This window comes from Rousettus aegyptiacus, unplaced genomic scaffold, assembly GCF_014176215.1.
Source record: "Rousettus aegyptiacus isolate mRouAeg1 unplaced genomic scaffold, mRouAeg1.p scaffold_m13_p_5, whole genome shotgun sequence".
Taxonomy (NCBI): Eukaryota; Metazoa; Chordata; class Mammalia; order Chiroptera; family Pteropodidae; genus Rousettus; species Rousettus aegyptiacus.
This window is the reverse complement of record NW_023416308.1, coordinates 582,221-594,548: the sequence shown is the minus strand read 5'-3', so window position 1 is coordinate 594,548 and position 12,328 is coordinate 582,221. Positions and strand designations below refer to the sequence as shown.

At 58.8% G+C, this 12,328-nt stretch overlaps 1 protein-coding gene across 2 annotated transcripts; it reads left to right on the top strand.

Annotated features, from left to right (window-relative positions):
* The first annotated feature begins 2,182 nt into the window (after positions 1-2,182).
* On the top strand, positions 2,183-11,906 carry PUS1 (pseudouridine synthase 1). 2 transcript variants are annotated; one of them, XM_016145996.2, is made up of 6 exons: positions 2,183-2,249; positions 2,838-3,069; positions 4,754-4,891; positions 6,573-6,675; positions 9,404-10,095; positions 11,664-11,906. In XM_016145996.2, the coding sequence occupies exons 2-6, from the start codon at positions 2,848-2,850 to the stop codon at positions 11,709-11,711; spliced, it is 1,203 nt and encodes a 400-aa protein (XP_016001482.2). In that variant the 5' UTR covers positions 2,183-2,249; positions 2,838-2,847; the 3' UTR covers positions 11,712-11,906. The 2 variants fall into 2 exon arrangements, with proteins under 2 accessions (XP_016001482.2, XP_016001481.2); XM_016145995.2 differs by lacking the exon at positions 2,183-2,249 and adding an exon at positions 2,401-2,604.
* The last annotated feature ends 422 nt before the right edge of the window (positions 11,907-12,328 follow it).

The following is a 12,328-nucleotide window of genomic DNA, read 5'->3' as shown; positions in this document are numbered from 1 at the left end:
GCTACTCATTCGCCTGGCAAGGAACGAACACCAGACTTGCCGCAGCGGCCGCACCAGGAGGGCTCCGCCTTCTCCACACCCTCACCAACGCTGGTCGGCCTCCGTTTTTAATTCTGGACTTGCTGTGGCATAATTCACATGTCCATGATGAGTGACCTTGAGCATCTTTTTTGTGTGCTTGTTGGCCATTTCTAGATCTTTTTTGGAGAGAGTCTATTCATGTCCTTTGGCCATATTTCAATTGGCTGGTTTCTCTTTTCGATGTTGAGTTGTAGGGTTTGCATGTTTTTCGCAACTACATAATATTTTTATAAGTTAAAAATAACTCATTAAACTACCAGAACGGTTAACCGCAACATGAAATGAAAGTTCATGGAGAGGTAGCAGGAGAGGAAGTGGAAGGTGGGGCTCGGAAGGCCGGCTCCCCGCTCCCGGCCGCTTCCTGAAGTGCGTGCACGCTCAACTCCGCAGACGGAAGGGCTGTGCTGGCGTGAAGTGAGGCTGATCTGCCCTTCCGCTCTGCGGGGTCGGGGACGGGGAGGAGGGGAGGCTCCTGCTTTATTAGTAACAGGAGGAAATGCCCAAAGAGGATGAAGACAATCATGGTATTTCATTGCTGAGTTAACAGACCCTATTTTTACAGAAAACATGCAGAAAGCGCAGTTCCCATGCACCCCCTTCTCCTACCGCAGGCTCCCATTACAAAAGCCTTACATCAGTGCGGTGGTTTGTTGTAATTGACCAACCTACACTGACCATCACAATCACCTAGAGTCCATACATTGGGATCACTTGGTCACTTGGGGACATTCTGTGGGTTTGGACGAACATGAATGACATGTATGTCATTATGGTGTTGTATAGCGTAGTTTCACTGCCCTACCTGTTCATTGGTCCGCCCTCGTCCCTGATCCTTTACCTGTTTCCATAGTTCTGCTTTTTCGAGAACGTCTCATAGCCGGAATCACACAGTACGGAGCCTTTTCGGATGGCTTCTTGCGCTTAGCGATATGCTTTTACGGTTCCTCCACGTCTTTCCATGGCGTGGGAGCGCATTTTTTTTTAGTGTCGGCTAGTATTCCACCATCTGGATGGACCACGTTTACTTGTCCACACACCTTCTGAAGGACATCTCGATGCCTCCAAATGTTAGCAACTATGAACACATCTCCTATGAACATCCCTGTGCAGGAGTCTGATGGTAAGAGGTGTGTCCAGGGGTGCAGGGTCCGGGGAGACAGCAACCATGCGGGATGACCTTACAGTCCCTATGTGTTCCCAGCATGTTCATAGCGTGCCCAGGCCCACGAGTGCCCCTCAGCCAGGAAGTCGGGCCCAGGTGCATTCCCAGCTCAAACTTTAGCCCCTGGGTGCCTGTCCCAACTCCATAGGCCTCAGTCAGAGGCGCTAGATCACCTGCTGTAGCTGGTGGAGTCAAGGAGGGGGCAGGCGTGGGGCTATTCTGTGTCTAAGGCGGAGGTGCTCTGTGAGAAAGTGGCCGGATGCTTTCTAATGCTGCTTAGCCACCCGAGCTCGCCAGGTCACAGGTGACCTTGGCTTTCCTCACTCTGGGAACCTGGAGGTGCCTCTTTCTTCCCTTCTGCAGAGGGGAAGGCTGTCCTCGGGGGGAGTCATTTAGTACAAGTGAGCTCTTTTTCCACTAGGCCTGACGTGTGAGCTCCATGAGCCATGTCGGCGCCCACTAACCCACTTTCTGCCTCTAGTTTTGGCTGTTCTGAACATTTCACACGTGGAATCACACAGCATGTGGCTTTTGCATCTGGCTCATTTCCCTGAGCATCACATCTTCCAGTTCACCCACCTTGCAGCGCAGGTCAGTGCTTCTGATTCATCTTTCATGTGGCATTTATTACTTTATAACGCACTATTATGTGACTGATCGGTGTTGTCGTTATCCGTCTCCCTGGAGATGAATGCATTACCACGTGGGACCCGGACAGAGCCGAGTGTTACTGTTAGCACGATTTATTGGGTCTAAGGAGCCGTGCGCAGCCGTATCCTCAGCGTCTCCGACCAGCCTGGAGTCTGCAGCAGAGAAGCCCCGCCCCAGCCGCGCCTTAAAACACGCCCCGTTTCGCCCCGGCGCCAAGCCCCGCCCCGCCCAGTCCCGTCCCCGTGCCAAGCCCCGCCCCGCCCCGGACTTTTGTCCGCGCCCGGCCACCGTCCGGCCCCGCGCTCCACTTCCGCCTTCGCCCACGTGGTCCGGCGGGGGTTCAGTCCACCGCGCTGTGAGTGGGGCTGGGTAGGGACGTGACCCTCTGGTCCCGACAGGGGTGGCCGGGTCTCCCCGACTTCCTAGGGGAAACCGGCCGGGAGGGGCGGGAGGACGAGGGGGAACTGCGGTGGTCAGAGGTCAGCCTGGGGTTAGCTGCGGGCGGGGCTGGAGCGCGGTGGGTCCCAGGGAAAGTCAAGGGTTAGGAGGGGCGGGGCTAGGCGTCAGGGGCCTAGGGGAGGTCAGGGGTCAGGCGCGTGTCCCCCGCTACTCCGGCGGTGCATGGGGGTCCCCAGCCTGCGGGCGGCGGCCGGGGTCCTGCGGAGAGCTTGCGGACCGTGGACGCCGCTCCTGGGACGGCGCCCCTTCGGGTAATGACCGCGCCCTTGTCCCGGCCCGGAGTAGCTCGCGGGGCGCACGGCCCACCCCCTATTCCCTAAGTGCTGTCCCTGCCCGGTGTCACGGACTTTGAGACCAGCCCAGTGCCAGCCCCAGCCAGGTCTCCGCTCGGCTGTCAGCCCGGGGCGTGTGCCCCACGGTGCCGCCTCCGTGTCACCCCAGCCCCGCAGCTTCTGTCTTGCTCACATCGCGCCCGTCTTTCCAGTTTGCCCCCCATGGCCGGGAACGCGGAGGCCCCCGCTGCCGTGGGGGCCAGGCAGGAGCAGGACAAGAAGGCCCGGAGCGGCTGGCAGGGCGGAGCCAGGGTCTGGGAGGAAACCGAGCAGCAGGCCAAGAAGCTCAAGAGCAGCGCGGACGGTGAGCCACGCAGGAAGCTGCCCAAGCGGAAGATCGTGCTACTCGTGGCCTATTCGGGGAAGGGCTACCATGGCATGCAGGTGAGGGGCCTGGGCCTGCGCCGGCTTCTCGCGGGACCTCGGTGGGGCTTCGGTCGGGGCTTCGGAGTGATGATTGGCTTCGGAGTAATGATTGTCCAGCGAGGTGGCCTCAGGCAATGGCAGAAAACCCACTTTTCCGAGTTTCCGGGTCCCATCGAGCAAGGTTGGGATTCGTATCCAAGCAGCTTTGACCCTGCTCCCCACAGAAGAGCCTGTGCTGGGGGCAGGGGGCGTGCCTGTGTCACCAAAGTGGTCAAAGGCCCAGCTCTGCCGCTGACCAGCCATGTGGCCCTTGACATGGGATTGAAGCCCTTGCTGCCTCGGTTTCCTCCTCTTGAAATTGGGGTGATCACAGCACCGACCTCCTGGAACAGGAAGACTCACTAGGCTTTCTGATGCTATGTGCCGCTTAGAGTCAGCTGTTAGGATTTGACAGGTCCCTTGGCGTGACAGTCTGGGTAGGCAGGCACTGTTAGAATTCTATGCCCAGCCCACCAGTTTTGACCCTTTTCTGAAGGGCGGAAGGGTTTAGGTGCCCCCCAAATGCAGGTAACCTCTTGTTCTTTCTTATAGTCAACTCCATTTGAGTCAGCTGTCTTTAAGCCTGACTCACAATAAGAAATTTACTGCTGTGTACTAGGATTTAACTGAAACAAGTTTAAGAAAATGATGCTTGCACTTACACAGTTCTAACTTTTACTATGAATAATAGTAATAAGATATTTTGTGTCCTATTTTATTTTTTAAAAAATATATGGGTTTACCTACGAAATTAACTTCGCGGCCACAGGTAGATGTGACAGTGGTTCGGAGAACACTGCTTCAGTGTGACGTGGCCCCAAGTGTTTGGAGAATCGGCCAGACCCCTCCGCTGCTCATTGTGGATGAACGAACTGATCTTTTGAGGCTGGTTTTGATTACATGGATTTTTGCCTTAGGTGCTGTCACAAGAAGGTTGAGATAATATCCATCATCTTCCCTTTGCCTCAGCTTCCCCATTAGGGAAATGGGGGCGTGGAGAGGGACAGTAGGTCCCAGGGCTGACAAGACAGACCGTGCTTGTTAATACAGCTCCTGTCACTTGAGCATGTGTGCCTTCCTGCTGAGTAATGGGGCCGGACCAGCCTCAGTGGGAAGGCTGTAGACTGCGAAGGACTTCCCCACTGCAGCGAGTCCTGACGTCAGGTCCTGCGGGGCCCAGGATCACACTTAGTGCCAGCCAGCAGGGATGTCGTTGGAAATGGTTCTGGAAGCAGTGGGCATCTTTATCCCTGGCGCACATTCATCCCAAGAGGTTGCACTGGCTCTCATGAGCCAAAGCGTTTAGGAAACCCTGGCCGGCAGCAGCTTGTGTGGGTTCCTCCTCTGAGCCTGCCTCCCTACAGTGATGGGGATGCCCTGTGGTCCTGAGGATGGGTGTCCCTCTGCCGCGGGTGCTGCAGGCAACAGGGCTCCAGCAGCAGTGGGGTGCTGGTCTCAGATCTGACCAGGAGGAGGAATCGGGACACCCAACTTGGCTGTTTCATGGGCTGTCGGGGGTGGGGAGTTTCTGGAAACCCAGGGTACCGTCAGGTGCTTTCCTCTTCCCCTGGGAAGGGGTGGGCTACAGGGTCTCCCCACAGCCACCATGCAGGTCCTCACTTGTGGGGAATGACCGAGCGACAGACCGTTCTCTTTTCCCCAGAGGAATGTGGGGTCCTCGCAGTTCAAGACCATTGAAGATGACCTGGTGTCCGCCCTGGTCCGGTCGGGCTGCATCCCTGAAAATCACGGAGAGGACATGCGGAAGATGTCCTTCCAGCGGTGCGCCCGCACGGACAAGGTAGGCGGTGCCTGTCCCCGCGCGTGCGCCGCCCTCGGCCGCCTTTGCACCTGCGCATCATCACTGGCGGAGACTTATGCTCACACACAGCGGGTGCTCGAGCCCTGCAGGCGCGTCCCGGGCAGTGCAGCGGGGCCTGGGTCCTCCCAGTCTGTGCTTTGTCCTCTGTCACCCCTGAGGGCGGCATGGTGGCCATGCTGTCTCCTGCCCTAAATCACCTGTCGCAGGCCTGCCACCGCTGTGAACGGGCCGGTGGCCCGCATTCTGATGTCGGTGTTTTACCAGCTGGTCCAGAGGGAAGTGGAAACAGGCAAAATTGGTTTTAAAAATCAGTCTCACTTAGTATTTGAAATCTATTGTGTATTTCCCGTTGACAGCCTGTTTTCCACACTCAGCCACACGTGGCCAAGTGCGGGCCTGGGACACAGCGGATTTGGCCTGTGTGACATCTCACTAGTTGATTTTTTTCTTTTTTGTTTAATCTCTCCAGTCCTTTATTTGTAACAATGCCAGACCTTCACAAGTCTTGGGAACAGCACAGCGAGTACCCCAAGGAGCCTTCCCTGAGATCTAGCCGTGCTGAAGTTTTGCCATATTTGTTTTCTATTTGTCTGCCTCCTTTTTTTCCCCTGAAATGGAACCATTTGAAAATAAGTTGCAAACGTTGTCAGCCTTCACTCCGAAGCATGTCAGCATGAGTCTTCTAGGGTCGGCTGCGTCCTCAGGCAACCCCTCAGTGTGACCGTCACCCTTGGGAAGCTTAGCACCGATACGGTGCTTTGGGTTTTGTCATGGACCCCCCGTCCAACCCCGGTCGCTGGCTGCCTGCAGCCGTCATGCCTTTTGAGTTCTCTTTAGTCTAAGGGGTCTCTGGGGTCGCCTTGCCTCCCCCGTGCCCTTCCTGATGTGATATTTCAGGACTGTTCGGGCCAGTTGTTTTGAAGAACGTCCTCCGTCTGGATTTGTCTGTTCTCGTGACGAGATTCAGATAGAAAAAGTTTTTTGGAATATCACATCGCTACACTGTAGTCACTTTTCTTTGCATAGAGTGTTTAGCCCACTTCAGTTGCTGTGACTGCGGTAAAGAAAGGTGATGTGACATCAGTGAAAAATAGAACAGGCGAAGCAGGGGCCCTGGGGCATCTCCAGCCAGGTGACCGCGCGGGACCGTGCGTCCCGGGAGCCGCACCGCCCGCCTTCTCCCTACAAGTTCCTGCTGCGTCGACTTCTGTTAAAACGGGCACGGAACAGGTGCGGCCAGGCGGCGGCGGCGTGTGGGCCCGGGCCGTGTGCAGCCGGTGGTTTCACCTGCGTACCCGGCCCCCGGCCCGGCCGGATCACCGCCCTCCACAGCACCGCTGCTGCCGCGGGCTGGACGGTGCCCTCGACCGTGCACTGCCTCGCAGTTCTGACATCAGCGTTCCGTTTCCTGTTTTCCCCCGGTCACTGAGGGTCCTTCGAGGTGGGACCTCATTTCCCATCTGCGTGGCGCCGTGTTCTTCCCCGGCTCGCATTTCCCTGGGCTCTGGAGGCATCGTGCTCCGTGAGCCGTGGCGGGCGAGCATCACCCTCGTGCCCTGGTCCCTCAGTCACGTTTCTGAAAGCGGAACCCCTGTGAAAAGGCGTAGCACTCACGTGAGTGCTGCTTGCCGGACCCCTCCATCCTGTGCTTCCTTTGCAGGGCGTGTCCGCGGCCGGCCAGGTGGTGTCCCTGAAGGTGTGGCTGATTGACGACATCTTGGAGAAGATCAACAGCCACCTCCCTTCTCACATTCGGATACTGGGTAAGTCTGGCCACGCACGCTGAGTGGCGGTCAGTCTTGCAGGAAGACTCAATTTCTTCTTTCGTCACACTTCTCTGAGGCGGAGTTAAGACGCAGCCCTCTTAGCAGTGGGGGGAGTGGTCCGAGGGGACCCGCCTCCCTCAGAAGGGCAGCCTTGGGGGGCACCGCCACTGCAGCACCGCACGCTGGATCCGAGAGCTCAAGATCTGATCAAGTTAAAACGGGGGCAGTTAATCCCTCTTATAGCAGCCCGCGTAAGTAGGAGTTTCACATCTTAGATTTTAAGAGAAATCTCACCTGATTCTCTGCCTTTTGAGCAGTGTATGTAGGTGCCATTCACGTTTAGTGTGATTTTGGGGTGGCTGCTGTCGACCTTGCCATCTGTTTCTTTCCCCTTCTGTTCTTTGTTTCTCTTCTTTTCTGCCTTCTTTTGGATAAATTGATATTTTTTTATAATTCCATTTAATCATCAGCTTGGTTGCCTTGTCAGCTGTAGCTTGCTGTGGCTTTTCAGTAATTGCTCTGGGATTTAAAGCAAGGGTTGGCAAACTTTCTGTAGAGGGCCAGGCAGTAAAATATTTGGGGCTTTGTGGCCACATAGCTCCTCGTCTCTGTTGCGTATTACTATTATTATTTTTTCAACCCTTTCAATCTCAGCTTACAGACTGTACAAAAACAGCCATGGTTTTGGCCATCGTTTGCTAGTTCCTGGGTTCAAGCACACTTCTCTAACTTAGCACCTCTACTTAAGGTGACGGTACCCCACTTCGAGCGGGGTCTACACACCACAGTGGCGCAGCGGCGCCCCCTCCTCCCGGCTCGTGCCATCCGCACGTGCTACAGACCCCGCACGACGTTGCTACTGTTTGTTCTCCCGCAGCCAATCGACGTTTCCAAAGTATACTTTTTAAAACCTGAAGTAGAATTCACGTGTAATAAACCACATATTTAAGTATACAATTAAAAAGTTGACGCATACATGCGTACACCTGCGAGACCTCCCCAGCCGGGACAGCGCGCCCCCCCCATCCCATCACCCCCAGGAGAGAGTGCCCCCGCCCCTCCTACGCCCTTCCTCGCCAGCAGCCGCGGGTCTGCTTCTGTCACTGCAGACAAGCCGGTGTTTTCAGGGTTTTGCAGAAATGGAGCCACCCAGCCTGTGCTTTCTGTCTGGCTTCTTCCTCTGCGCCCGGTGAGAGAGGCCGCCACGTCACCGTTTCCCGTTTGTTCCTTTTCGTAGCTGCACGGCATCCTATTACGCACATCTGCAGAGTGTCCGTTTACCTGCCGATGGGCGTTTGTGTGTTTCCAGTTTGGGGCTGATACGAAGAGAGCTGCTGGGAGCGTTTATTTGGCTGCTGGTCTTAAGTGGGATTCTTGATGCAAAGTCAGTCACCCGTTGTCAGTTGCCCACTGTCAAGTTCACTTCTGGTAGAACACGGTGTTGTTTGGGTGACCCCGTGGTCTTTCTTTGTGAGGATAGCGCCCCCTCCCCAGCCCTTCCTAGAATAAACTCCTGAAGTCCCAGTGGCTGCCTCTGACGGTTCATTCCACGGAGAGTATTGTGCCGTCGTCCGCAGGTGGCTCCCGGTTGGGCTGAAGCAATGCCACGCCCCATGCACAGGTGCTTCAGGAGTTGGCCCTGCTTCTGTGACCTCCTGGCGACATGGTTGTCTGCCAGCACTTCCCGCCCTTCCACAGCCCTCATGCCCTCGACAACTGACGTCACACGCACACAGCAGACTTAAGGGGCTCAGAGTCGAAGAAGTTGAATTTTTAATCCAAGACAAAAAATAAAACTAAAATTACCCCAAATCAAACACGACAGTAGAGACAGAGGAACCAGGAACACAGCACGGCTGCGGCCTTGAGGTAGTCACGCTCCTAACCAGCGCGGTGCCGGCGTCACCGTGCCCATGCGTAGATGAGCACGCTGGGCACAGAGCCAGCGGTTCATGCCCCCCCCCCCCAGGTCACACCACCTGGGAGGGCCCAGCACCCGAACCGCCGCGGTAAATATGAGACCCAGTCGGGTTTTCAGTCGGACTCCCTCGGGTGGGGGGGCCGGTGGTCAGGCTGTCCCAGGGCATGACTGCAGGTCCCTGTGTGAGGAAACCGCCCGGCAGCATCGGGGAAGGAGCTGCTCCCCCGTCCCCAGCCCTGGGGAAATGACCCCGCCAGGAGGCCTCGCTGTTCTTCCTGGAAGTCTCTGTGCGAATCTGGGCGCGCACACGCGCTTCTGTTCTCGCAAACGGAGCCCCCCGCGTAAGGTCCTTCATTCCCCCTTTTCACTCCGTCACTTAGGAGGCGAACAGTTCTCGCGCACCTGCTGGGCGCTCGGGCGCGGGAGGCAGGAGCGGGCGCCCGCAGCCTGCTTCCGGGCCAGGGGGCCGCCCCCCTTCCTCCCGCCAACGCTCCAGGGCGTATTTGGTCGTCTTCCCACTGCTGGCCTTGTTTCCTCTTGTTCTCTGCTGTCACGCGCGGTGCCGCTTCTGCGCCTGGACCCGCGGGATAACTACCCCCCTGGGCTTGGGTCAGCGCCCGCCCCTGGCCCCTGGCGGGTGTCGTCCCTCAGGTCAGGCCAGCGCCGGGGGCGGGGGCTGGGTTGCGCCGGGCTGCCCCGCCGAGGGCGAGGTTCGGGGTGTCGCGCATGCGCCGGGACCAAGCCGCGCTGGCGTCAGGCTGGTCCCCGCGCGCGTCTGCAGCCTTTCGGCCCCTCTCCCCCTAGGACTGAAGCGGGTCACGGGCGGCTTCAACTCCAAGAACCGCTGCGACGCCCGGACCTACCTGTACATGCTGCCCACGTTCGCCTTCGCGCACAAGGACCGCGACGCGCAGGACGAGACGTACCGGCTGAGCGCCGAGACGCTGCGGCGCGTGAACGGGCTGCTGGCGCGCTACAAGGGCACCCACAACTTCCACAACTTCACGTCGCAGAAGGGGCCCCGCGAGCCCAGCGCCCAGCGCTACGTCCTGGACATGTTCTGCGAGGAGCCGTTCGAGCGCGACGGCCTGGAGTTCGCGGTCATCAAGGTGACCGGGCAGAGCTTCATGACGCACCAGATCCGCAAGATGGTTGGCCTGGTGGTGGCCATCGCCAAGGGCTACGCGCCCGAGGACGTGCTGGAGCGCAGCTGGGGGGAGGCGAAGGTGGACGTGCCCAAGGCGCCGGGGCTCGGCCTGGTGCTGGAGCGCGTGCACTTCGAGCGGTACAACCGGCGCTTCGGCAACGACGGGCTGCACGAGCCGCTGGACTGGGCGCGCGAGGAGGCGGAGGCCGCGGCCTTCAAGGAGCAGCACATCTACCCGACCATCGTCAGCACCGAGCGCCACGAGCGCTCCATGGCCCAGTGGCTGAGCACGCTGCCCGTGCACGACTTCAGCGCCACCGCGCAGGCGGCCGCCAGCCTGCAGGGCCAGGTGAGGGGGCGGCGTCAGGGGGCGGGCGAGGGCCGGGCCTAAGCGCCTGAGCGCTCATCCACACGTGCGGTCTGCAGCCATGCCCCTAACGCACCCGGCCCGGGGCATGGCGCCCTCGTGTAGACCAGCGAGCTGGGCAGACAGGTGCATCGCCCCCCCCCCCAAGGTCACACAACAGGACATTGGGCTTGGTGGCCAGTGACCCTGAAACTGCCTTGCGCTTGCTCTCCCTCCCCGCTTAGTGACCCTGGGCAAGGGACAGGATTGGTGGCCTTTTTCTGTTCGTGACATGGAAGTGACCATAGGGCATCCTTGGGTTGGCATCGCTGGTCAGTCAGCACACACCTGCTGTTCAGTTCGTTCCAGAACGTGGGTTTAACGTGGGGTCACTTGAGGAGAGGTGCCCGGGATGCTCAGTGCCAGGCCTGGGCTGCTCTGTGTCCCTCTGGAAGGGGGGCAGCCTGGGTGTGGCTCTGCTTCTGGCCCAGCCCCCCTCCCAGCCCCCCTCCCAGCCCGCCAGAGCGCCAGTCAGGTGGCTCTGGCCCACGCACTGGGCCAGGCTTGCTGTCAGACCCTACTGGGGACCTGGCTCCAAGTGTGACTCATCGTTAGTTGACTGCCACCAATTGTATTTCAGAAGAAAGTTCGTGATTTGAGGTGCTGGAGCTAAAAGCAGTCTGAAGTTGAATTTTACTTTAGTTCAGTCTTCTGTACCCTGGGGCCTGAGAGATGTCCCCAAAGCCCAAGGTCTCTCTCATTGGTACAGCAGCTCAGAGGTGACATCCCACCCGGAGCCGGGAGGTCCCCGCTGTCCAGCTTCCCAGGGAACCCCATCCTTCGTCCACGCCCGGGGCTGCACACACGTGCGTGTCTGGGGCGTGCAGGCTGGATGGTGAAGGGCAGCTGGCGCCAGGAACACCATCAGGACTGGCGGGGACTGGGAACCGGGGCTCTCATCCCATCTGGACAGGCCCTGCACCTCACGCCAGCCAGCAGTGGACGCAATGGAGGGTGGGCCCAGTGTGGTCCGAGCTTATGTTTTTTGCAAGCAAAAATGGCATTCCAGAATTTTATGTGAACTCGTCCATCTTTGTTGATACTTACTGGTTTCCTGAAGCACAGTGAGGCTGGACGGAGCCCACGTGCGGTGGGACGTGGGACCAGCCTGTGCCCTCTGCCCGAGTCCCACTAACAGAGGCTGCTGGCCACTTGCCATCTTTGGCCCTTCCAAGGGGCCTGCACTGTCCAGCTTTGGAGGAGCCCAGTTTTATGCCCCCTGGGGTCGCTGCATCCTCTGGGGATGTGGCGGAGCCCTGTAAAGACCCCCCCCTGCTGTCCCCAGCTCCTGGCTTTCAGGTTCTTAAAGCAGTTACTAGAAAGACGAGGTGTCGGGCCGAGAAGGCACGCGGCCATCATTCTCGAGGGGCAGGCTTGGAGGGCAGCCCAGGAGGGTGGCACTGTGGGCACCTGACACTGGGCTGGCCGCGGGCTGCCCCTGCCGGCGAGGAAGCTCCCGGGCCTGGGCAGCCTGCTGCTCACAGCCGTGTTCATCCACTCTGCCTCTGCAGGTGCCCAGCCCCCAGGAAGGCAGCGGAGGGGACGGAGACAGCGACTGAGTTGGGGCGTCCATGGGCCCGCTCCCGGAGCCGCCGCCGCTGTGGGCCAAGACATGGCCTCGCGACCTCAGGAACGTCAAACCCACACCGCAAATCTTTCAGCTCGGCATGAACCCTGTGCGCCTCTGCGTGTAGAGAACTATTTTTTTAAAGAGATGATTTTCTTATTAAATCAGTGCAAGCTTTGTTTAGTCACTCCGCTCACCTTTTCCTTGGCCTCCGCCGTCTCTTTCTCGGAGGTGGGAGGAGCGCTGTGTGCGGGGCGGGGTGGGAACCAGCTCCACACCCCGCGAGTGGCCGCGCTGGCGGAAGCCCCGCCTTGGCTCCGGGAGCAGTGTGCTTGGCTGGGTGCTGTGGTCCCCGAGGCCCTGGGAGGGCGGCTTCCGTCCAGTTGGCCCGTTTTGGCACCTGCCTTTATCCTGGTCAGTCCCCCCGGCACTGGCCGGGTGCCGGGCAGGAGGACCGAGGACACTGCAAGGAGCTTGTCATTGGACGTCCCTTCGCGAGCTCTCCCGGAAGACCCAGCAGCAACTTCTTTCTCTCATCGGCCCGAGGCATGTCACATGGTCACGTCCGGCAGCAAGGGAGGCTGAGGAATGCCTTTTATGAAGTGGCGC